The sequence below is a fragment of the Convolutriloba macropyga genome, chromosome 1, assembly GCF_964194025.1.
Source record: "Convolutriloba macropyga chromosome 1, txConMacr16.3, whole genome shotgun sequence".
Taxonomy (NCBI): domain Eukaryota; kingdom Metazoa; phylum Xenacoelomorpha; order Acoela; family Convolutidae; genus Convolutriloba; species Convolutriloba macropyga.
The window spans coordinates 18,334,264-18,361,417 of record NC_134468.1 but is presented as its reverse complement, the minus strand read 5'-3'; the positions used below and the strand labels follow the sequence as shown (position 1 = coordinate 18,361,417).

Here is a 27,154-nt window from a genome sequence, read left to right as displayed (position 1 = left end):
TTTTATGAGTTCGATGCCACGAGTTTTCAATGTCAAAAAAAATTTCAGATTTTTTTTGTAATTTTGGTCCTTTTGAAATCTTATCTCATTATCCGAATATTACGAATATTGTTAGTTCCCATTGGCTTAAAAAGACGTCCAATGGATCATAGATACAGTTTTCAGAGAAACGCTTATGGTTTAAATGGCTTTGACACTTTCCTCTTGCACTTTTCTTCTGAATTTTTGGTTTTTGCTCAAATTTGTTGTTGTTTTCATAATCATAAGACTTATTGTGATGTTCGTTTGATGAAAAAAGAATGACAAACATCCTTATATCCTTATTGAGGCATAACTTTGCGTATTTATTGACTTCCGTTGAGAGCTATTGAATTTAATGGCTGTTAAGACATTAAAAAAAATCTTTTTTGGACACTAAGCATTATCAGACTTATTTTCATGAACTGTAAGTCATTCTCAGTAATGACAGGACCTCATCATTTTAATTGCAATTGAAATAATCTGGTTAGCGGTTTTTCTGCTATCTAATGGTTTTATGACTTCGATGCCACGAGTTTTTCACAATGTCAAAAAAATAATTTCAGATTTTTTTTGTAATTTTGGTTCTTTTGAAATCTTATCTCATTATCCGAATATTACAAATATTGTTAGTTCCCATTGGCTTAAAAAGACGTCCAATGGATCATAGATAAATTTTTCAGAGAAACGTTTATGGTTTAAATGGCTTTGACACTTTCCTCTTGCACTTTTCTTCTGAATTTTTGGTTTTTGCATGTTTGTTGTTGTTGTCCTAATCATAAGACTTATTGTGATGTTCTTTTGATGAAATAAGAATGACAAACATCCTTATATCCCTATTGAGGCATAACTTTGCGTATTTATTGACTTCAGTTGAGAGCTATTGAATTTAATGGCTGTTAAGACAAACTTATTTTCATGAACTCTAAGTCAGTCTCTGTAATGACAGGACCCCCATCCTTTTTAATTGCAATTGAAATAATCTGGTAAGAGGTTTAATCTGCTAATTTATGAATTTATGACTTGGATGTCACGAGTTTTCATAATTTCGAACAAAATTTTCGGATTTTTTTTTGTAATTTTGGTCCTTTTGAAATCTTATCTCATTATCCTAATACTGATAGTTCCCATTAACTTATAGAAGACGTCCAATGGATCAAAGATAAAGTTTCCAGAGAAACGCTTATGGTTTAAATGGCTTCGACACTTTCTTGCACTTTTGTTCTAAATTTTTGGTTTTTGCTTGTATTTGTTGTTGTTTTCATAATCATAAGACTTATTGTGATGTTCTTTTGATGACTTATGATTGACAAACATCTTTGCCTTTTCATTAAGGCATAATGTGGCTTCTTTTTTGTCTTCCGTTGAAAGTTATTGAATTTAACGTTGTTGATATAACGGGTTTTCTCAAAAATCTGTGGTTTTAGTATATTTGTTCACACTTGTTGATTTTTGGAAGTCATATTGCTAAAAAAAGAAGAACCCCATTGCTGTTAAAAATTTATATGAGATTAGAAAAACATTTACTAAATTTTGTCATTGGCTTCGAGACCTTTCTCGCTTAAATTTTTTTTGGATATTTTAGCATTTTTTAATTTTTCATGTAGTCGTAAAATGCTGACTGGTCTCATAGGCTTCTAATGAGGATTGAATAAATGATGTTACTCAATGCCCTCAGTTTATAGCAAATAGTATCAAAGTTCGATAATGTTCGTTCTCAAACGTTTTTTATACTTTTCAGTTTTTGTTCTTTTCGTAAGCTTGTAATTTATTCTCATCATTGAAAGGTTCCATCCAATTTCTTGTAATTCAAAACTATTTTTTCATTGATGTCGTTTCGTAACTCATGTTTTGTTTCTTGGCCAATATGCGTTTTCATAAAATTTTAAATATATTAAATAAATTTAAATAAGGGAAAGTATACTTTTTACGTTTCATGTTTCTTTATGTATTTGTTTCTTAATGTTCATTTACGTTTTTGCTCCTTTATTATCCTAATTGAGTGACTGACTAATTCTGACTATTTCGCTTTCAAGATTTTTTGAAAGTGTTGTTTCAAATATCTATAGAGATTCTAAAAAACTTAATGAGACATTTTTAAACTTAATTGACGTATTTTTTTTCGGGAGAATTTTTCCAAAATTTTTTATTTGTTTTGCTTTTCTCGAAAATGCATTCTGGTTGGTGGAATTTTGAGTCATTGCACTTTTTGAGCTGTGTCAGTGATTTGTTTAAATTCACTGCCGATTTTTTTGTTATGTCTTATTTTCAGCGAAAATCCTGATTTATTTTTAAATAAACGTCAACAAGTTAATTTAACATTAATAAGTTAAATTTGAAGATACAAAAAGGGGATCAGAGGCGTAAAGTTACAATTTCGTTATCGAAATTTCTCAATACGCGTTAAACAACTCAAAATGTTTTAGTTTCCAATTTAAGCATTCTCAAAAGCTGAAAAAATGAAACTATTTAAACGCATTTGTTTCCACAATTTTTTGTTATAAGTTGCTTTCACTAGTTTTCAGCGAAAAGATTTTTTTATTGATGACTGATTCACCGAAGCACAAAAAATGCAAAATACGTAATTTTCTGTTCAAGTTGCGACTATTTACTGAAGGTTGTGCCGAATGATCAATGGAATCGTTTTGTGCTTGAAATGATATATTGGAGGGATATATAAAGTAGGATCATTTTGAGTGTTACTTACTCGTCTTTCATTTTGTCAATAAACTGTTTGTCATCGTGGTCCAGGACAGCTTTCACCACATCTGAAAATGATCTTATCTTATAAACCACTCTAATTAACCAGGATTTGTATAGCATGCCAACCTTTCTCATTAGCCCTGAAGTGCGCAAATTAACTGCACGTTCTGGCAAATTTCTTAGAACAAAAATTTGGGGCCGCTGCACGCAAGCAATTGCAGCTGAACTAAAAGTGCAAACGAAAAGGCATCACTTAACCTAACATAAAAGCAACAGAAGCAAAAGCGGATTACTTACCAACAAACTTTGAAATCTCTGAAACAAAGTCTCTAACTCTTCCGCTCAGTTTTGATGAAATCAAATTTTGAGAAAATATGGTCAAAATGACGCAGCACAAACCTGTTTTCCTATTGTTTCGCATTATAAGAACAATTATAAAAAGAGGTAGGTACCTTACGCCTGTAAACGTTTTCATCAATTCAACGCTCCCAATAATTTACTCATGGATAAATGAAGTGAAAAGTTGAAAGAGAAAAAGTTTTTTCTTATCACACCAGTGTCACCTAGAAAAACTGAAGCCCAAATTCTGAATTGTGAGAAAATTGAATATGCTTCCGTCCCTCCTTCCCCGCCAATTGCAATGATGTAAAATATCGTTTATTGATGTTAATGAGATGTTCTACCAGAGAAATGAAACAGTTCGATCAATGTTGATAAGTAGTATCTAACTAGTGTGTATGATTACCTGATGTCTCCTCAGATATGCCACTGTCAGTCTGCGATCTCAGGCTCGACTTGTTACTCTCTGCAATGAACAAAACATTATTAGTGACGTCAGATTTAAATGCAAACCTTTTTGGCTGTTTAGAACGTTTTTAAAACAAGATCATCGAAAAATTAAATTCAGTTATAAACTCGCAAGACGATAGGTAAAAGCTCTAATTTCAATACTTAACTTTTTCTCGATTTTATTCACAAATATTTTGATTACTTTGCAATTAATTTTGGTGCAGATCTTTTCCTGGGTGCCTACTACATTTACGTATATTATTATTGTGCGATACACATAGTGTTTGTCTGGAAATGGCTGAATTTTCCAACCGATATAGCAAATACAAGCATTCTATAATCATACAATAAAGCATTAGAGTGTACCTAATAAGTATCAACTAACTGCGCTGCATTTCCTTGATGAGAGAGAGGTTCTTGCGAGTATCAGAGCTTTTGCCTCCCTCCGTTGCCCTGGTGGATCGACCCCCCGCACCTGCAGGGACTCCCCCTGATGCCTCGTCGATGATATTGGTCTCCTCCTCCCCCGTAATGCTGAAGAAGTAGCAGGTGTCCTCTCCCCTCAGAATGTACTTTGGTCCAGGGTTCAGCACTATCTTCTTCCCGTGTGGCCTCACCCCAATCAGCATGCAGCCGTACCTAAATTGAAATTAGCTTAAATTTAGCACTGAAGCTTCAGTTAAATTGACTCGGTACCGTTACCATAAAAACGAACATTGAATTTCGAGTTAGAGCAATATATAAGTAATCAGTTGAAACAATTATACGGTTATGAGAATGTTTTCAAATCAAAATCATAAACAAAATCCTCAATTTTTTGAACATGTATTGAGACTGCGCGCAATGATTTTGTCAGAAAAACGAAATTATTTTGACAGCTTTTAGTTTGACAAGTTGGGTTTAGGACATACGGTGTAAGGTCTAATGAATAGAAATGGTGTGAGTATGTATGTACTTTCTGTGTGACATCATGGCTGCGTATGTGAATGTTTGGTTGATGAATTCACAGAAGAACTTGCTCTGTTCCACTCTCTTGTCGTAGATTTCCTGGGCTGTGCTCCTCCCGAACAGTCTCTCCCACTCCTGCTTAGCCTTACTCACGTCCCTATGTCATTATTACTCATAGTCACATTATCATCGAAATCTATTGAAATTTGGGATATTTTCCGTTTGTTCCCTTCCTCCACCAGTATATTGGGTCCATATTATCTGCACCCCCAAGCGCACGTGCCATATTTTTACATGATTTACTATGTAGTATCACGTGCTCTTTAACGGGAAGGGAGGTTGCATAAGGAACGCGGAGGAGATGTGTATAACGTACGGTGGGCTCAAATGGAAAAGATCCGAAGTTCGGATCAAGCTAGAAAGCGACCAATGGCCGAGAACAGCATCACAGTTTGACGATCGGTAGTGAGATTATTGGCCAAAAGGTGTTTTAACCGACAAGGAAGTCAGCCGACAGTTAAATTCTGATTGGTCGAAAGATCACTACTTCGTACCATCATTAAAATTGGTGTACAGTTAGATGGTCGGTTAACACCCCCCCCCCCCCCCAGCTCCGTGATCCAAATTGGCATTCGTCATTACAACCAAATAGTTGATTTAATTTCATAAACAATGCCATAATTTGGTTTGACTACAGATAATAAATTGTCACCGTTAAGCGCGCATATTTTTTTTTCATGGAATCAGCGTTTTTGATATTTTATGAGAATATAACCGTTCAAGGTTTATGAAATTTAGTTTAGAGAAATAAAGAGCCCACTTTGTTAGTGTCTGCATTTGTAAACAATCAAAAAGTTTTGTTTACTGAATTCAAAAAGCGCCTAAGAATGGTGGAAAAAGATTAAGGACTCTAATAATTTCTCCGCACAAATACCGCTCAAAACAATCTCCACAGTTTCGATGGTTCTAAACGGACGAATTTTCCTATTCCATAGGGGTGAGGTGAGAGGATAAGTAGTTCTGTTTTTCATGTCTGCCTGTAACTTACCTTCCCTCAAGAGTGTGAACAAGTAGAGATATGTATGTGGACATGGCTGGACAGATGCAATTGCTGGCCATCAATGCATACTTGAGTTCCTCCTCACAGATGACGTAGTCTGCGAACTGCACATGCACTTTGCTCTCAGGAGTCAGGATCTGGACGTACAAGGCACAATGGGAGGCGAAGTCATTGATACTCCACGCACGCAGAATGGTCGCCTCGTCCTACGCAAAAATACTATAATTGATTGGCATGTAACAGTTATGATGATTACAGACCTGTTTATTTTTTCTGATTTTCTCCAATTAAAGCCCTCTTATCTCCGTGGTCATATAACGCATAAACACTCTCCATTACATTAAATATTCCATAATGGGAGTTATATAGTAAAAAAAAACTTATTCTTTCTCTATGAAATACTGTTTGTTAATGATCCCGCGTAATGATCGGAGAACTACTGATAAGTAAACGGTGGATGGTGCTAGTTGAACAGTCGAGGACGAGCGCGGACCATAGTGAAAAGTCGTCTCATTTGCTGATCATAACTAAAGGCATCTTCCGATCACCGATTTTTGTCTGGATACGTTTGATCGCGAGCAATTTGGAACAAGGACCTCATCCTAGATTTTGTTACCCGTGTAGTCTTTGATTCATAGTTAATCCATTTGCACATTTCATCAATCACCTTAGAAATAATGAGAGTTAGGTCTAGCAGTTATAACACTGCACTCTAAAAGAGTTCTGGTAAAAAAAACTAATGGAATTCAACTGAAATTTGAATTGTTTAGACATATTGCTCTCAAAATGCACTGAACTGCACTTAAACTTTTTTACACTTTAAAGTTTTTTGCACTTTAAAGTTATATACCATAATAAAATTAAAGTTGTAAAAACAATAATTAATAATGGTGTAATCATCTGCCGGGCATAGGGGGACAAATTTCAGATTGCACCAAATTTTGTTAGTAATGTCTATATTACTTAAACTCGAAGTAACTCGAAGTCCTTCCATAAAATTCCCTTAAGTGCATACACCTGGGTCGTTTATAAACAATAACAACAAGCATTTTTATATTCTTAATTTTGGGGTGGTAGCTTTTAACATCATAAGTAGCGTCTCAAAAGTGATCTGCACGAAAGCCACTCTCAGGCAAACATTTGGACCAAAATGACCTTTAAAAAGGTAATGGAAGCTCAACGCTTAAAAATGAGATGACGTAATCACTTTAGCGATTTATGACTATTGAAATCTTATTGTAATAGCATCCAATGGTGATCGGTAAGTTCGAGCCTTTTCCGGCGGCCTGATTTTCTGAAGAGAAATTGAATTTGATTGAAATGTAGTGTTATTCAAATAATCTTGACAGAAGTTGAAACATTTAATTTGGTTCTAATTTTTCTAATGGCTGTGTTAACTATTCAACTGATTTCTTAATGTTTTGGATGTTTTTCTTGAATAGATACTTTTTGCTACTTAGATTTCTGACATTAAGGTTTAGTGTCTTTCTTATGAGTGAAGATTTATATGCCCTGTTATTTTATATGCCCTGCTATTGGCACTGTTATTTTCAGGATTCGGACGTATGCAATCATCCACTTCTACAATATACCATAGGCAATGTTTAAACTACCTTCTAATTAGAAGATTACGCGGGTGATGAACTGTTCATATCTTGCGAGTCAAGATAAATCGTAACGTGCAAGATTAAGATTTCTACAAGAATCGAACAAGAGAAGAATCTTGGAATAACAATGAACACTTGTTCTAATGCGCTCAGAAAAGAGCAGTCAGAAGAAGAAGATAGCCCCTAAAACCAACTGAACTAAAAAATTACATTACACCTATATATAAAACAAGCCAAATTTTTTGCACGCAAGTGAAAACATCAAAGTACACGAGCAGCAACAGTCAACCCTTGTTAGAATCACAAAACAATATTTTGGAAGAAAAAATTGAATACCGCAAGAAATGGCCAAAAACTGTTGCAAAGTTTATCAATTTCCTTAAGTCTTCTCAGTTGAAACACGATTTTACAATAAAAAACAGTAATCAGTTGGTAACTAAATAAACTTTGTCGCTTCAACTATAAACATTAGTTGTCGCTCAAAATTACCATGAACGCGATAAAACTAAATAATGAACGAAAAATTAATGAAATCGGAATTAATCAAGAAACAGACTAAAGAGACAGAAAAATATTCAAACGCAAAAATCGCATGTTACCAAAACCAAGCCCTTAGAACATTCACAGAAAAAGAGTTTGTTCACAATTTGTAGAACAAAAAACTTTAAAAATTTCAAAGGAAAAAACCAAAATTGTTAGTTCAAACCCATAATTTTCAATTTAATGAAGGCAGTGCGAATGAAACAATTGGTCCTAGAGAATCATAGAAAGAAACGAAACATGGTAGAATGTGGAGAATGCTTGTACTGTGAAAACGATATAAAAAAATTTTCGCAATTTCTGAAAAATCAAAAAAATATATTTGAAACTATAATTAAAAATCAAAATGAAAAAAATGAGGTGAAAAAACATGGATTTTTGTTATTAAGCAATTGAGGTTTAAGAACATTAGATAGTCATTTTCCTGTCTCAGTAAGAAGCAAAAACAGTTCAATTGAGAAACAGTAAAATAATTTAAAATGTCAAAATATGGTAAAAATTTTCACTGCATTTTAAATAGTTATCGTCAAAACCAATTAAATTAGCAGCAAAAAACTCAAAGTACAAAAAAATTTGACAAAAACCACCAAAATCGGATTAGTATGTGTACAATTTTATGAAACAAAAACACTTCTCAAAAGCATGTCAAAAATGGCATACAAAGCAAGCATTATCAACAAGACGTTGACATTTTTATTATTTTGGTAACAAAAAGTCCGCTCAAAGAACCAAAAAAGCCAAAAATTGACAAACAATGAGAAATATGGGCCAACTTTGCACTTAAAACTCATTATTAAGCTAGCAGAACATTGTGGTATTGATTGCAGATGGTTGCAAATTCATGCGACATCGATAAAAATTTACTTCTACGAAAAATCAATTTACAATTAAAAGAATGGACGAAAACACGGCTAAAAACTGCCATCTCTTTAACTCACTTTCACTATTAGGTCAAAACGCCACCTGAACAAAGTGCTTCCGGTGAAGAAAACCTTACGAAAACCAATACTCCTCTTCGAGTCGTAAAACACCAAGAGAAGGCCAATAATAGCCTCAGCTATCGCTTCGTGGCTATTAAAAAGAAAATTGTAAACCGTTTTAGGAAAAAGGAATGCGTCATCTTAGGTTTTTAATGGACAGCATCAATCGATGAAAAACGGTTAAATTAGAAAATCTACGAACCTTGTCACATCTATTTGGGTTAAGTTCCTTTTCGTAAATTATTGATATTGCTACTTTTCCTCTAATGGTTTTAATCTATTTATGTCTCGCAATTTTTTGCTTTTCTCTAACTGATATTTTTACGGTCTTATAGAGATAAAATGTACTGGTTATTCTCACCTCTTATAAACCTATACAGATCATAAACCATGTAAAAAAGTGCTTTAGTTTGTTCACACATGAGAAAATAATAACAGGAGGGGCAGACAAATTCTTTTGTCTCGCGTTTAACCTCTCTCTGTTGGTCTTTCGCATGTCGCGATGCCAGGACGAAGCAACACTCGGCGTAGTGCACCTTGACCTTGACCAAGTCGTCGAAGCGGAGAGCACTTCCCTGTATGTAGATGACCCTCTGTTGACAAATGGGGTTCTCACAGATAGCTTTGATGTATGAGTCATACTCTCCGGCACTTAGCAACACCACGTAGTAGTCCTGGTAATAAAAATAATAGAAAACACACACACGCACACACACACACGCGCGCGCCAGTTGACCATTTTTCATAGTTATAAAACTCGACTCCTAGAACATGGTAGAGAGACATAATTTTTGCTGATTTTCCTACTGACGTTTCTCTCAGGCATTTGCAAAATTGCTGTTTTTGAGTAATTAAAACGCAGAAGTCAAAAACTGAACAGTCAGAATTCGGCAAGGACTGACTATAGAGTGATGTCAGTCACCTGCAATTCCGAGTATGCGTAGAATTCACTGACGAAGTCGCGCACGAGGTCTTCTGTAACTGTGGATGTCACCAGAACTACATGCCGCTCCTTCTCTGCTCTGTTTCGACTGTAGGTTCCTCCTGTCTTCTGGTGTTCAGCAAACACAAACGATATCTGCTCCAGCTGAAAACGACACGGGAGTAATCATGTAATTCTGCATAATGTGGAATTTTCAATCCGTGACATTTATGTAAACTTATATTTTCTGCAACGAAACCTATATAATTGATTTTTAATTTTGGCAATACTGAGCGATATCCGGATAATTACTAACTCGCAAGAAAAATTCTACGGAAAATGAGGTCAAAAACAATTCTAGTAAAATATCCATTACGTTCTCCTTCTAAATTTATAATTGTTCCGACCCCACTTATGGGGGGGGGGGGAACTATATACTCAAATGGGTTTTTTTTGTTCAGACAATTTTTTTGGCCGATCGATATATTCATCGTAGAGAAATGTGAGCGGTATCATTAAAAAGCTCGCCCAGCGTAGAATTCGAAATTAAAAGATTTTTTTTTCAATTTCGTATATTTTGAGGAGTTATCGAGGATTGAAGTTTTGTGTGAACACCGCATATTTGGCATGATTTTGTTCACTTTTCGTGATTTTTCTTCAAATTATCAATTTTTTAAAAAAATATAAATTCAAAATTACATTTCAAGCCACAAAATGAATCAATTTTGTGTTCCTAATAGACAAAAAGCAATAAAAAAGACTAGTTCTGGTCTCATAGGGAAGTTTACTAAAGAAAGCTCAAATAGAATTCGATTTTTTTTCTTTAGTAAACTTCCCTATGAGACCAGAACTAGTCTTTTTTATTGCTTTTTGTCTATTAGGAACACAAAATTGATTCAATTTGTGGCTTGAAATGTAATTTTGAATTTATATTTTAATAAAAAAATGATGAATAGATGAATTTTCCTAAAAAAAACAGCTCAAATAGAATTCGCTTTTTTTTGTTTTTTTAGGAAAATTCATCTATTCTTATTTCGTACCTAAGTCACCTAGAGACTGTCACTTTTCATATCGAGATTCCGTTAACGAAAAATTGTTTACAGTCAAATGAAGACCAGAGCACAAAAGATTAGTTTTCAAGGAATCACTCGTGTTTTTTTTGGCTTTGACTCCGAGTTTTTGTAATTTTTAATGAAATTTTGATGTTCTTTTTGAAGTTTTACTCATTTTTGGAGACCTATGGCAAACTATTGTTGACTAAAAGTGCAATAAGTTTCGCAATGAGCACTAAGTGATCCTATCTAGTGCTTTGAATTGACAGCTTTGATTTGACAGCTTAAAATAATTACCGATCTTAAACTTATTTTTGTGAAATGCAAGTCGAGATCAGTAATGACAAGACTACCTTTATTTATGCTGCAAACGAAACTTATCAGTTTTGCGGTTTCATCTTCTAACTATTGGTTTTATGACTTCGATGCCACAAGATTTCAAAAAAAGTTTTTAACTTTTTTGGATATTTTTGTAATTTTGGTTCCTGTTGAAATCTTATCACATTATCCTAATAATGATAGCTCCAATTAGTTTAGAGAAGACGTTCAATGGATTGAAGATAAAAATTTCAGATAAAAGGTTATGGTTTAAATGGCTTTGAAACATTCTTCTCGCACTTTTCTACTGAAATCTTGGTTTTTGCATATATTTGATGTTTTCATAAACAGTCTTATTGTGTTATCTTATTGCTTACCTATGCATGACAAACATCATTTTCTTCCCGTCGAGTCATAACTGAGCGTATTTATTGACTTACGTTGAAAGCTATTAAATTTAAGGGCTGTTAAGATTTTGGAAATTTTTTTTGAAATTTAACTGATCTTAAACTTATTTGAGTGAATTGTGATTCAGTCTGAGTAATGACACGACCCCTTTATTCTCTGCTGCAACCATAATTATTATGGGTAGCGGCTTCATTTTCTAACTATTGGTTTTATGAATTCAATGCCACAAGATTTTAAAAAAAATCAAAATTTTTGATCTTTTCGTATTATTGTTTCCAGTTGGAATCTTTTGATATTATCCTATTATTGATAGCTCCTTTTGACTTAGAAAAGACGTTCAATGGAATAAAGATAAAGTTTTCGGTAAAAATGTTATTGTTCAAATGGCTCCGACATTTCCTTCTCGGACTTTTCTACCGAATTTTTGGTTTTTGCCTTTATTTGTTGTTGTTCTCATAGTCAGTTACTTATTGTAATGATTTAATGATGACTTATAAATGACAAACATCCTTGTCATCTCATTGAGGCATAACTTAGCGAATTTATTGGCATCTGTTGAAAGCTATTGAGTTTAATGGCGTTGATACTGCGGTTTTTCTCAAAAAATTTGTGGTTTTAATGTATTTGTTCATGATTGTTGATTTTTTGAAGTCATGTTGTTAAAAAAACTCCTTGTTGTTGAAAAATTAGTTGATTTTAAAGATTTTTTTACTGAAAAGCTCTTTTTTTAATGTCTTCGACACTTTTCTCGCTCAACTTATTTTTTGAAATTGCAGTTTTTGACTGTTTTTTTTCTTTAGGTAGCCGTAAATTGCCAAAGCAGTCAGTTTAAAGCGATTAGTCTTAAAGTGTATTATGGACATTTTCGAGGATTTTTAAAACGTTTTAGTTAATGTTGTTTTTTTCATCAACTCGTAACTTATTCTCATCATTGAGAAGTCCGATCCAGTTCCTTGTAATTCAAAAATTAACATGTCTATTGATATTATGTCGTAAATGATGTTTTGTTTGTTGGACAATATGCGTTTTCATAAACTTTTTGTGAGTGCTGCTTTTGTGTTTCTTTTTCTCTTCTTATAGCACATTCGCGTAATAACAAATACAAATGACTTTCAAATTTGGCCCAAATGAGCATAGCTAATCATTCAGTCTAGCATTAGCTGAATTAGTATAAAGTAAAATTGAAAGAAAATTACCTAATAATCGGATAATAGCTAATGATTTTATTGGCTTCATTAATTTGTGTTTTCGCAAATTGTTTGTATTTTTCTGAGGTTTTCTGCATCTTTAGTCTGTTCCCATAGCTTAGTCTAACCAAAGACAGGTTGTAGTGATTTCATAATGAATTTTTAAGAAATTTATCAGGAATTATTTTGGTAAAAGCCAATGTTTTTTAGACTTTATAAATTATTTGGTTTATAAAATGTTCATTGATTTTTGAATTTCGCCTCATTATTTCTTCTTTTGTTGATTTGTTACCTAGTCTCATTAAAGAAAATTTCCATCTGCTGTATAATTTGTGTAGTTAAGATTTTATCCGATTAAATTTTGACGTTGTTACTAGGTGCTTTTAATTTTAGGTATTTAGTTTTTGCCGTGAAATTTTTTTTTTGCTCGTGAGCGCTGTAATGAGGTCTGGCATTATGTAATTCAATTAGTTGTTAGGTTTTGTAACGATTTTTTTTTAATTTCAAACAACTACTTTTGTTAGCTCTTCATTTGACATTTAAGGCAAAAATGTAGATGAGCTCGGGTCGGAACACCATGTGCGAACGCACATTACCCAGCCTCCTTGTTTTCTAAAAATTAACAAGACCCTTTTCATTTGGGATTCAGATAGTAAAAAAAAAACAAAATTCCGTTTTATATATTGATCAGACTATTCATTGTCAGCTTCCCTTCTGTATTTCAAGCAGAGGAATTTGCTTCTTTACACACTGACAATCAATTGACAAAAACTAAGGTTCTTCTATTGTTTCTTTAACTCATCATTACAATGCAGAGGTGTACCACAAAAATTCAGGCGTAATAAAAATTCTCGGAAAATAGTTAAACAAAATGAGCAAAATTAGGAGACAAGCTTAGTAGCTATTTTTCGCAAAAGTGCTTCCGCCATTTTTGCGAAATGGAGATACTTTCAAGTTGGAAATACGGTGACAAGTCCTGTAGTGAAATTTCGCTCAGTTTAGGTATCAATTTTTTGCATAAAATGTATCTGTAATATGCAATTGTGTCTAATTTAGTGCGCACTTTTGAGCATGCAAAGGTGGTTTGAAGGTTTTTAATTGAGCATGACAAAGCGGTTTATAAAAATATACCATATAAGGCTTAAATAAATTTACTAATCTGTTCACCAATGCGGCGAAATTGACATGACAATTGTTGGTTCCACAATTGTTGACAAACCTTGCCGTTTACTCCCATTTTAAACAATTTGTTTTCCTTTAAGTGTATCGGGCTTCTTGTTTAATTATGCCGACAAATAACCAGAACAGTCAGCAAATCACACAGTTTTAAGACAACATTATTCTTTTTATTGTATCGAAACATTATATTATTTTTTTTGAAAAATTGCTCAAAACAATTTTGAGTTTGTGCTGATGCCCGACCTACAAATCCAAACAATAAAAACAATATGGTAAGTTCGAGCCCCATATTGTATATTATTAGCCTTTATCGTATCACAATAATATCAAATATTAGCCAGTTTTAATCGATTTTTTTTCTGAAAAATCCCTCAGAACAAACAAACTTTGTGGGTGTGTGGTGATTTCAATCCCATTTCCCGACCTACTATTCAAAACGAATTTAAAGGTTATGGTTTGTTTGAGGCCTATATGGTGAATTATAAACCTTGAAACCACTTTAGTTACATAAAATTAGGCACAAATGCGGATTATAGAGAAATCTAGGTTCATAATAGAAACATTCAGTTCAGAATCCAGTTAGGCCGAGTGTAAAAAAGAGATACCTAAATCAAAAAGAATTGATAAAAATGGCGCGCGAAAAATAGGGTAAACAGCTGGTATCTCAATTCTGCGGTACGTTTGGACAGTCTTGCAAGCACGGGTTGCGCAATTCCCTTCAATTTTGGCCGTTTTGGCTAAAGTATCTGTTTTTCGCTATATGGTTGTGTTTCCAATGTAATAACATAAAAAAACGAACACGAGACACACAGATAGAACAGATTCGCCCGTGAAGATTTGGGTATACCTCTGCGGTGTTATGATCATCACCGCATTGATGATCATAGAAACCTCTGATCTATGGCACCAAATGAGAGAAAACCGCTTAAACAAGTACTAGTTTGGTTAGGAAGGAAAGTGCATTAAAATGATAATTAGTCCAGTTAAAATTTTTAAAATTCATTCTGTACATGTTTTTTTTCAACTATAATAGAATAAAATTTTCTTTTATATCTGAAGGAGAATTTGTTCATAATACATTCGATAGACGGAAAAGATTTAGTTTGCTTTGTTTCAAAAACCTATTACTCGAATGCACCTATATTTGCAATTGCTATCAGTATTTTAGGTCAACCTAGTTTCAATTTAGATTTCAGATCATTGATGTCGTACTAGAAAAGAATTTTTTGTGAGCAAATTATTGGTGATAATACACAACCGGAATTTCAATTCATAATTACTGTATAGACATAGACAAAGGGAAAAAGCAAATTGCATCGAAAACGGCCATCTAGCTGTATTTTTGGCACCTCTCAGTCTGAAATCGGTCCACCTCTTCAAAAAACTGAAAACTATCAGTCTAAGCAAACGGTTTTCACTCATATTTGAAGTTATTTAGTGGGATTAGGTTTTGTTGTTTCTACGAAAATAGACATGTAGCGCATTTAGAACGGGAAATCTAAGCAAAAGTTTTCCTATAATACGCAAAAAAATTCTATCTGATGATATAACTCAGTCGTTTTAATTTACTCAGTGACCGCCGACCCTGATGAAGATGTTGGAACATTGTTACAAGCGTAACGAGCGTGCGGACGAGCGATCCGATCATGTTCGTTGAGCCAACGTGACCAAAATGCCTTTCCATATAACTGCATGCGAGCGTACCGCTTGCTATGATCGATCTCGTCAACGCCAAGGATTGACGGATTTCCGGCTGCTTGGTTACCGAGTACAAAATGATTAGGTGTTAATTTGCCTAGGTCGGACCGCTCGGCGCTTACGGGATTTAACGGACGTGGTTTTTTTAATCTTTGCAAATGGAAACAATTTATCACATTGCCTGAAATTTGACCATATTTGAAATTAATTGAATTTTAATATAGTTTTAATTCCAAATACTGCGTTGTTTCTAATGAAAAATTTAATTTCCTCATCATTTTTTCGATTGTGGGGCTTCGAAATAAAAATGCGTTCTGTGTCAAATTTGTCTCCTTCATTTTTAGAAGTGTAATATTGCTAAAAGCGACATTATGTTGAGCTTTATTGTTGAATATTAGAAAGGTCTTTCAAATAGATTTTGTTTCTTGACTTCATACCTAAAAAGATGCATTTCAATTCAACAATTCAAAATATTTCTGCTATCTGAAAACAGATTTTCAGATAGACATCTTTGCTTTTTTCACGCTTGCAAGGTTTTTTTCACGCTTGCAATCTATAAGGTTTATCTTAGACTGTTTTTCTCCCTCCTTTTTTCCACATCGAACATCATCAAAAATCTCTGGCACCCCAATGAAGGTAAATTGCCTGAATGATCGTTGGTTTCGTTTGGAAGGGAAACTGTTTTTAATGAAAATTGATTTAAATAGTTTTTATGAACAAACGCTCCTCCGATTAACTGTTTCTTTCATTTATAACAGATTAAAAATTTCTTCGTAGAAAATTTAAAAAAATTTTCATTGCGTTGTTGACATTGAAAACGTAAGTTTGGTTTGTTTCTAATACCTTTCCGAGGCATTGCTAAGGAATAACGTCACTTGCTGTTCCTTTAAATAAATTAATTTTTATTAGTTTTGTTCAACTGACTTTAAAGAATATGATGTCTTTATTCAAAATTATTTCTTCGTCATTAGTCGGCGCATACAACAATCACTCAGTGTAATAGAATACGAACTACGTTAACATTTTTGTTACTCTATTAGAGGCTTCGATTTTGAAAAGTTTATTTAGTTCAGGGTGGCAGGTGGGGGTTCATTCCAGAATTTTTTTCACCGAATTTTTTGTGGAGAACGAGTGTAATGCTGTGGAATATGGTGACAAAACTTATCATCATTTTCGAAAACTAAGCATGCGAGCAAGTTTTTGGTAAATTAAATTTTATCTATTCTGAGTTGATTTTGCTAAAGCGGCACTAATCCAAGCTTAACGCTAGTTGTAATTGCCACGCCAGTACGATAGTTAAATTTCGGATAATGAAATAATTGTTTATATATTAGTTGTGTGAAATTTTATACTTATTATCCTTTTCATACAGATGGATTTTTCATAAATTAATAAATACTAATCACTTTCCATACTGAGGTATTATTCATTAGCCAATAATTTCTTATCACCTTTCATACAGAGCCATTTTCAGAAATTATAAAAGCAAATACTTATGCTTCACCAAATGAATGCCCAGTATACTTTAAATATACTGACTTATTTAGTGGGTTAATTAGTGCTTTAGTGGGTTAATTTAAAATTGGCTTTGAAAAAATTTGAAATTGTTATAGCAGATTTAACTAAATTTTATAGCGGAACTATTTTTACAAATAAAACTTATAAAAAACTTATAATATAGAAACTTTTTCGAATTATTTGCAAGTGGTTTTTCTCTAAAATAGTTTTTAATTAATAATCAGATTTATAATGCACAAAAATTGAGCTCATAATGTAATTTGTATATGTGCAGTGCATTACGTCGTTTCAACATTCCGGCACTGTCGGCTCATTTTGATATTTGAAAGCCTATTTTAAGTCGTATTAGTAGCTAAAAGGACAATAAATACTTGCTTTTTTGGATTCTAAGGGACGTAGCGTGTGGTAATTGAGCACCGCAAACTGTGGATTATCGCAGTTTTAAAGTGCGGATTCTGAGTAACAAATTTTGTCACCGAATCCTAGAAATGACCAAGTTCGCTGTTTTGTGGAATTTAGTGACAAAGAACTGAAGCAATTTCCAAACAATTCTTTCAAAACTATATTTCTCATTTTCAGCCGGTTTTACATGCTTTAAAGATACATTTTTCGGGGGGCGATTGGTGCAATGGATCGAATAGTCCGTCCCAATTTGGTAGTGCCATTTTGGGGTAGTCTGTAATGTAGCTAAAGTCATAAGTCTTTTCATAAGTCGAGCCAAATTCTTTTCATGGACCGAGCTCGTTTATTATTGATAGGTCGAGGTAGAGTCTTGTCATATGTTGAACCAAATTATTTTCATACATCTGAATTAGTGGTATCCGGTTCTGTTCACTGATGGAAATAAAATGGCTCAAAACAAGTTTTCATGAAATTACAAAAACTAGACTGTTTCTTTTCATAAAGGCGCCTTATGCACCAGATTACAAGACAACTTTACTTGGGTAACTAACGTTAAGCGAAACAAATTTTGGTCGCTCTTCAACAGCTCAAACTTCTTTGTTTGCTTTAAGCATTTCCTCTCGCAAAGATTTCATAGCCGAAAAATTGTAAGCAAAAACTTTCATTTCGACTTTCATCTCGAGGGCATCGTATATGTCCAGCAAAACTCGAAAAAAGTTTGGATCCAGCCCAAGTCGATGGCAACATTTTGGATCAAGCCAAAGTCGAGGACGTCGTTTATTATCGACCCATATTATAACAAGCATCGGGTGAGGGCGATCTTTTCATAAGTCGAGGCCAGAAATCAAATGTCTAGTGCTCAATATTGCTAAATAAAGTCAAGATATTTTAATGAGTTGAGTTGTCAATCAGTGTGTCAGAAAGTGTACGGTGGTTATACTGACCTGTATGGGGATGAGGGAGAGTGCGAGGCAGATGGTGACGACTACGAACAGTTTGGATAGCCACCAGATTGGAGTGACGTCACCATACCCAACTGTAGAGAAGGTAACCATCACAAACCAAAAAGAGTTGAACAGATCGAACTCGTCCTTCTCCTGTGTCCTCTCAAGGTAGTTGATTCCACACACACTGAAAACAATAACGCGTTGCTATAGCAACGACGGGTAACAAATTTACCCACAAAAGACCGAAACGAACATAGAAGTCCTCCTATTTGCGTCGAGAGTTTCAATTACTATCGTTTTTAAAAATATACAATACATATTATTGAATCCTCACCAATTAGAAGAAATAACTATTATCACCCTCGCCTTCAAGCTTGCGTATTCTGTCAACTTTGTTCAAGATTTGAAGTATCAACAGTATGTATTACCATAATCTGAAAACCTCGCATAAAATAATTCGAAAAGTTCCTTTGAGGTGGAATTATCAGCCGCTTCTAAGACCAAATGAAAGTATGTTAAGTTGTCTAAGGCGGTTAAACTTTCCATGGATATAGGCAAGGAGTGTTTCTTACCATGTAAATCCGAGACAGAATATGAAGCTGAGGAGGTTTATTAGGTGCTTAGTGAGGGTGGAGCTCGTCTTCAACGTCAGCAGCTGAAAGAAGCACGAAAAGAATAGCATTTATTTCTTCAAATTGGAAAGTTAGAGCTGTTATCCCTATAAGTGCGTTTGGGGTGAGAAATGTAGATTTCACGTAGTCGAGGCAGATTCTTACCCATACACGAGCCAGATTCTTTTCATTGATCGAGTAGAAAATTTTTCGCTAGCCACTTGGGTCAAAGAAATGTCTTGGCTTGTGCCAGCTTCCTGTATGACGTTTTTGAGGACAGTGAAACGAAGAAAAGCAAAACACTTAATGACGACATCATGTCCTTTTTGCTCGTCATCAATTTTATCTGAACTTTGCTAATTTTCAAAGCTAGGAGGACTTATTTATTGTAATAATCCTATAGGCTAGTGGATGAGTAAAAAACAACAGTCAAGAAATTCTCTCAACTTGTCTTGCCTTTTTGCCATATCTTGCTAAAAGGCATACAAGTCAATTCTTGACAAACACCTTCCAAAAATTTCAACTATTTCAGCATTTTTTAATACAAAATTTTAATTTTTTCAGAAAACTGCTATTTTTAAGCTGCAAATATTACTTTAAATATTCCAGCGACAGCGGATTGTTTTTCTTCTCATTTATATTTCCAAAAACGATGCAAAAATGTTATAACATTTTTTTTGTTTATTTCCCTTCTCCATATAAAAATAAATAGTTGTTAAAACAAATTACAGTTTTGTTTTCAAATACATTAAATAAAAACACCAAGTTTTCGGGGTTTTTTTCCACATAGCCGTATGATCTGCTGTGCCTACTGTTTAAAATCTGTTGTTGCATTATTTTCTATGTATAAATATCTTTTTCCCCTCAAATTGAAATGCATTCTCCAAATTCTATCAGAGATGATGATAGTTTAGCAGAATTTTGATTTCGTGTTCAGAGAATTTTGATTTCTTGTTCAAATTTAGAGCTGAAATGCTCTAAAATATAATACATTTTCGGAAAAATATTTCATCGGCCTATTCTGGAGCTATACTTCAAATTGGCTTGGCTCATAAGTAAAAAAGAGAACTTTGTTTTGAAATATAAATGCATGCATAATCTATATTGACTCGTGCAAAGCATCGCAAAACAGCAATCGAACAGAACGTACTAGTTGAGATATTGCCAAAGATATTAAATGTAAGATGTCCAACTGTACAAAAAAATACAGTTGGACCAACTGTACAAAAAAATAGCAAAATCAGCGAAAAAATTGTTTTAAACGCAAACCACTAAATTAATTAAATAAAGAGACATTGAGGAGACGATTATACCTGTCATTGATAAGACTGCAAGACAAGACAAATAACAAAACAAAGTAACAAAAATTTTAATTAACGTCAAACTCAAAATCTTTTTATAAATAAAAACATTAACAAAGTCAAAATAGCATCAACATGTATTTCGCTTCAAAGCAAATGTGACCTGTCTTTAATGAGACTCGTTAACATCTCATCAAAAACAACCATCAGTTTTCAATTAAAAACACTAGATAGATAACTATGTAACTCCTTCGGAGCCATTGAGACCGGTCATTCGTCAACCAATGTAATAAGTGGTACCACCTTGAAGACCCGATAAACCCGCTACTGATGAAACTAGGAGACAATATTAAAAACAAAATCAATTAACAAAAACAAACGTTAATTACAACCAAAAGTCAATAACTGTTTTTTACAAACTCCTAATAACAAATGCAAATTGGCATCACATAAAACCAGACAAAACTCGGAACCACATCAGACAAAGCAACATATAAAAAAGTTAACATATAAGGCTTTAAAAAATCAATTTTACGCCTCCAGAAAACATATGTGACATGTCATTAGAGAGACTAGGTAGCAAGAAAATAAAAGCAGGAAAGGCTAGAGTTTGAAAATATGTTTATATTAATGAAAAATATTGATTTCAAAAATGAAAAAATGTTAGATATCAGCTGGGTTAAAGAAAAACGTCGTTTAATTACTCAATAGACAGCCACTCAGACCTGTCATTACCAAGAATATGTCATAAAACAACAAAAAAGCGACAAATACACCCAAAAAACAATAATTAAATTAAACTTCGGAAGAAAATGTTTCTAAGCCGTTAAAATAAACGAATAAAATGAAAATATGTTCAAGTTTGCGAATTTTCAGAGACGAAACGGAACACTTTCATAGTAAAAATGTGACAAGAAAACAAATAGAACTCAAAAAGGAGAAATCATCCAGAAATAAAAAATTTTCTGAAAACTTCATAAAATGTTTTCAGTATCACAGCCACAAAAAACGGAACTTAGACGAAAACTAATATTGCTTATTTCGAAGAAAAATACAATCTGTGTTTATTGAAACTATGCTACAAAATGACCGAAGTAAGATAATAAGAAAATGACAAAGTCGAAAAAGTTCTTTGTTTTTCAACAGAAAATATTTTTAGAACTCAAAACAACAAATTTTTAAGAAAAGAAAACTAGAAAGATTAGCTTGAAACTTCGTAGAAAAACTGTTCAATTTGAACAGACTTGAATTTACAAATTTACAATAAAAACCGGCAGAACAGAAAATTCAAAACAATTTTGAAAAAACACATCGTTAAAGCCTTTAACATCATAAGCTATCTACTGAAACGATAATCAGTGCTCAATTTGGTCAAATTAAACGTCAATAGACCTTCCTTTTGGGGGGACTAAGCAAAAAGGGCAACCAAAAAAAACAAGAATGGACCCGAATCGAAATCTTATTGGGTTTTGTTTCTGAAATCACAGCATTAACGCCATAAAACCATCAGCCGCCTTATGAAAAAAGCTATGGGTGTTTGCTTCGCCAAAAACTGGATGGGACATGTGATTAATAAGACTAAGTTACAATTTGTCAAAATAAAGAATATTTAAGGCAAAAGGTCGATCAAATCTTACAAAATAATTTATTTCCAAGCCATCGATACCGTTACCTCATCACTGAAATAATTGAAAACGTTCATTTAGAAATAGAGGGTCCCATTGAGACTTGTCACCATCTAGAATACAAAATAAGACTACAAAAAGTACAACAAATGCAGGCAAAAATCAAGAACTCCATTTAACTTTGCAGGAAAAAGTTTTTGAAGCCGACACCATGCTCTATTCACTAAACAGCATTCTAAATGTTCAATAGCAATTCCTTTCAAAACCAACGTAACCTACAAGCGAAGTGATAATCTGACAAGGCACCAAAAGACCACTTCACATATGGTCAAATGTCCACAAGTCAAATTGTTATTAATTGAAGAAATAAAAGCGTGAGAAAGAACCTTTCAACTTCTAGAAAAGATAACCGACCTTACTTTCCAGAGATTAAGAAATGTTTTGAATGAGAAGCAGGCTTTAGAAATAAGTGGGAAAGTCCAAATGTTAAATCAAAACAATCAGTTTCAAAGACATAAGAGCCGTTAGGTATCAACTGAAAGCCTTCTACAGGTTATATCAATTACGGAAATGAACCTGATTTTTTATTATTGAAACTCAATCATGAGACTGCGCAAAGAACGATTGCAAGCAAAACACAAGAATTTCATTAACGTTTACGAAAACACTTTGTCGAAGCCATAAAAATCATAAAATTTTCTCTGAAAACATATTGAAAGGTCATCGGGTCTTAATCAGGTCTCGCAGAAATGAATCTATAAAACGCTAAAATAATTTTTAAAAGAGATCCAATAGAATCAAAACGATTTCTGATTGTGAAAAGCCACGATGCGTCCAAAATTAACCTTCATTTTGCTGCGTGTTCAATTATAACAATTGATTTTGACAAAAACAACCACATTAGATAATTTGGCAACAACAATTTCAAAATATCAGAGAAAAATTATGCATTCTGGATAATGATTGTTATAAGTTAGCAGAAAACAGGCGAACCTCTTATTCCAGGACGCTCTGATAGAAGGCAGAATAAAAGCCATTCTTCTTTTGGAAAAACTGTCTACAGTTTTTAGGTCTTAATTTTTGGCTAATTTTAACCAATAAGCCTAAAGAAGTAGCATAATTTGTGCCATTTGCTGATCTAAAACTGACGGATCAAACAATTCAGCAAGCCTACTCTGTGCTCATGAGCAACAAAAAAACAACACGATTGTTATCAAATTTTAGCAAAACTGACAAAAAAACTGAACAAAAACAACGGATATCATTTGAATGTCCACAAATTTTAAACAATGACTGCCTGTAAAAAACGAAAATTAAAAAAACTAATTCAATAATCTAAGCTACACGGGCTTGCTATTGATACTTCTTCTTAATCTCTACGATGTATAAAGGGATCGGCAAAATTGACTGAATAAAAACGCAGTTCAGCGTGTATTTCGTCCTCCACTAAAGCGGGTCGGAACAATTAGTTTAATTATGACAAAAAGAGTTTATTTCGCTCAAACCTTTCTGAAAAGTTTATTCTCATTGACACCTAATTTCAAGTAGCTCCAAACATAGCTGGCAGGTCTGCAGTAAAAATAGTAAGAAATAGTAAGTAAGAGACCAGAAAGAAACTTCTTTTTATTAAAAGCTGAGATGTGATATTTTGATTAAGAATCTGTTTAACTACTAGCTGCCCTCAAATGCCATTCAATAAGAGTGACACGTACTCATTTGACCTTATCTCTTTGAATTAAAGTAAAGAAAATTTCAGAGTGAGAAAGTCTTTTTTGAGGGAGGTAAGTCACGTGTGACCGAGAATTTAAACGCGAGTGAACAAAAAACTCTCTCCACTAACAGTAAAAAAATGATGTAACACAAGCATTTCAGTTGAAATTGCATGAACGAATGAAAAAAAAGCAGATCTTAAGCGATTGTGACCTCAAATGGTGGTAACAAAAATCTTGACGACCAAATAAAAACATGGCAAGACAAGAAGTTCTGCCACAATTCAAAGAATTTTCCTCGAGTGAACAAAAATAGACCTAGAATGGACTGTGAAAAGGTTACGAAAATTTTTTTAAAAAAAACTCAGATAAAAAATTGAAAAAACTGTAAAAATTCATTTTAAAAATGCCTCGTGTGAACAAAAAACCACTAGTGAAGAAGCGAACTTTGTTCAAACACAGTTTCTCACTCTTATTTAAAATTGGAGTCAATCAAATTAACGCCGCAAAATCACCCGCTTTTTTCACTCCCCTTCCTGTTCCGGCGTGACCAAAATCACTTCTCCAATTTCACTTCAAATTTCATGAAAATGTGTGAACAGATATTAAAAAAAAGACAGCGCCTCAATACAATTCAAATTCTTTGAATTGTAAAAAACCAAGAGAAGGCCAATGTTATCTTCAACTATCTCTTTGTGGCTATTAAAAAGGACATCGATCCGGTTCAATTCAAAATTGAGGTTATCAGAAAAATACTGTTTGCCTATACGGGAACTTCTGTAACAACTTCTGCGAAATAAACAGTTTTGATTCTGAGAAAAGTTTTTTTTAACGGAACTTCATTTTATAAAAATATGGCTTAATAGGTTAATTCTTCTAATGACGACCATCAACTGAAATCTAACTTACAACCATCTTTTCCAGGAAGTCCTTTGCGAGCCAGCAGTTGAGAAAACTGGGCACATACAGATTTATTAGACGCATATCCACAACCTAAAACAAGCACAGAGCTAGACAAAAATTTTTGTTCTCAGATTTTGCTGCAAAGATAGATGCAGTATTGTCTGGCGACAACAATGCTCAATAAATACCTTGGTAATGCAATTATTGAACATCAACTTGGGGCAATCGAAGATGCCGATCAGATCTTGCTTGATTAGCTTGGATCGGGCGGTGATTTATTGTACTTGTTTCTGCAAAATTAGTTAGCATCCGATATCGCGATGTTTAAATCTTATTAACCGCAAGCAGCTGCAAAAATATCAGCAAGTATTGAGTGAAGAAATATATACGCTAAATTGTCCACTGAAAATGTTGATAGCTGAGTAGTGCCCATTTTTAGTTTCGCATTTGATCAACCACATAATGAGAAGACAACTTTTATTGCATCTAATCTATAGGGTTAAATAACTGAGTTCTAACCGATACAATGAAGGGGACTGAACAGACACTTTCAAACAGGATCTTAGTTGACAGAATCTGCTCCCAAATGTTGCCCTGAAACATATTCCCATGGACGAAATCCACTTAAGCTTCTAAGTTTGTCTCATAGGCGCCAAATATATTTTCTGTCCACTATTTGGCGACGAAGTAATATTTTCATTTTAAAAAAGTTTCTGAGACATCATTTTATTATATTTGATCATATTCGAAAAAAAACTATTCGACTCACTTACTTCTTGCTCACAATGCCACCACTACAGACTGACAGCCTCATAAATATTTAATTGCTGCCCTATGAATGCTTAATTTAGCTCCACAAAACTTTAATTCTGCCCAATCGGTGAGAACTGATTTCAGGTTCAACTTTAGAAAAGGCAGAAATTTGGCTATGTTGCTGAGTACGGGTACTTGATGCAATTGGAGAAAAAACGAAATTTGTTGCGTCATTTGAAGTGGAGACTTGGAAACTTACTCGGTACTCCAAGTAGAGCAGTAAAAGTGTCTCGAAGAATGAGAGGTAGGCAACCACTGTTTGTACAATGTAGAACCGCAGACCACGGTCTATCCACAATAGGTTTCGGCTACAACAATTATTATAGCAAACTAAATTAATAATGCTTGCACTAGTTTTCGACTGAATGCTAATCGACTTATTCAAACTTTAAATTTCTGTTGATCAAACACCTGTTAAAAATATTGAACTGTCAAAAGTTCCATTAAATAACCAAGCGGAAAAATTCCGAATTAAGATTATTGTTTTTTGTGACAGGTTAAGTTCTGCCTGTATTTTGATCATTTATATCACATACTATTCGTTGATCACGATAGAAAAACTAACATTGCAAGGAAACTAACATGAGCAAGCAAAACCCCCAACAAAAACAGCCAATTTGCAGCATTCCAGTGGATATTTCAAAATTGAGGAACCAAAAAACACAAGCCCGTGCTGGAACTGTGGATGGTTTTGCTCGAACCCGTAATTAAATTTTGCGCATTTAACTCAAACTCGTTCTACTTAAAATCCTGCATCAAATATAGAGCAGCAAAAATCCTTATGGTAGATCTTTATGGTTCATAATTAAATTTGCAACCAGCGTCAACCAATCTACATTTTATGGTTCAAAACGATGACCTAAGTTCTGTGCGAAATAAGTACTGAACCAAGATTAACAAAAACTCAACTCAAAACAATTGATTGTTTCAGAAAAGTTTACAAAAACTTGAATAAACAATTTTCCACATTAAAACAAAAAAAAATACAAAAAGAAAAATATAATCAGAGCAATATATCATTTAAAATTAAGCAAAAAATAAAATTTAAAGCATTTAACAATTAAAGTGGCTTTTTCAAAGTATTGTTTTACAAGCTTTTGCAATTATAATAGAACCAGAAACTGTAAAAAAAATTTAGCATTTTCTACGACCACCTCCAGGCAATGCTCAGTTTCAGTTCACATTCAATCGAATGCCTTAAAAATTATCTTACAAATTATACCCGAAACTTAAAACATAGCTGGCAGATTGCCAGAAAATAGCCGCAATAGACCCGTAGATCGGCAGTCTAAAAAAAACAGTAAAAAAGACAGACCAAAAAAATTCGTCTTTTCATTGAAGGCTGATCTGTTATATTTTGATTAAAAATGTATAAGTTATTGCTGCCTCTTTTAGCTGACCTCAAATAACCTTCAATTAGAGTGACACACACCCATTTGACCTTATCTCTTTGAATTAAAGTAAATAAAAGTCAATTTCAAAGTGAGGAAGTCATTTTTGAGAGTGAGGTAAGTCAAGTGTGACCAAAAATTTAATCACGCGCATGAACAAAAAACTCGCTCCACTAAGAGCGAAAAATGACGTCACACATGCAATTCAGTTGAAATTGCATGAACGAATGAACAAAAAGTGGCTGTGACGTCATATGGTCGTAACAAAAATCATGACGACGAAATAAAAAAAAAACCAAGAGAAGGCCAATAATAGCCTCAGCTATCGCTGTGCGGCTATTAATAAAAATTTAGATTTTTTCTTTGCTTGATATTTGAACAGAAGCCGGACACTTTGCAACCAGAAAACTGCCCTTTTCAGACAACGATGCTTCAAAGTCAAAACTTTTGTTTGATTTTTTAATAGGCGTTAGACCATTTTCGGATAAAATATTTTTTCAAAAAATGATTTGAGGTTAGACCTTC

At 33.6% G+C, this 27,154-nt stretch overlaps 1 protein-coding gene across 4 annotated transcripts in view; it reads right to left on the bottom strand.

Moving 5' to 3' along the window:
• The window catches only part of LOC142335992 (potassium channel subfamily T member 2-like), a 70,093-nt gene that overhangs the window by 23,894 nt on the left and 19,045 nt on the right, over window positions 1-27,154 (bottom strand). For 3 of the 4 annotated variants that reach the window (XM_075384441.1, XM_075384460.1, XM_075384434.1), the window contains 13 exons: window positions 25,438-25,546; window positions 24,945-25,019; window positions 24,432-24,515; window positions 18,849-18,931; window positions 18,274-18,460; window positions 9,568-9,732; window positions 9,119-9,319; window positions 5,507-5,724; window positions 4,466-4,615; window positions 3,896-4,149; window positions 3,467-3,526; window positions 3,019-3,036; window positions 2,726-2,786 (listed from right to left, as the gene is read on the bottom strand). In XM_075384441.1, the coding sequence (XP_075240556.1) occupies window positions 2,726-2,786; window positions 3,019-3,036; window positions 3,467-3,526; window positions 3,896-4,149; window positions 4,466-4,615; window positions 5,507-5,724; window positions 9,119-9,319; window positions 9,568-9,732; window positions 18,274-18,460; window positions 18,849-18,931; window positions 24,432-24,515; window positions 24,945-25,019; window positions 25,438-25,546 (1,665 nt within the window). The remainder of the gene's footprint in view (window positions 1-2,725; window positions 2,787-3,018; window positions 3,037-3,466; window positions 3,527-3,895; window positions 4,150-4,465; window positions 4,616-5,506; window positions 5,725-9,118; window positions 9,320-9,567; window positions 9,733-18,273; window positions 18,461-18,848; window positions 18,932-24,431; window positions 24,516-24,944; window positions 25,020-25,437; window positions 25,547-27,154) is intronic. The other variant, XM_075384451.1, reaches the window with a different exon arrangement.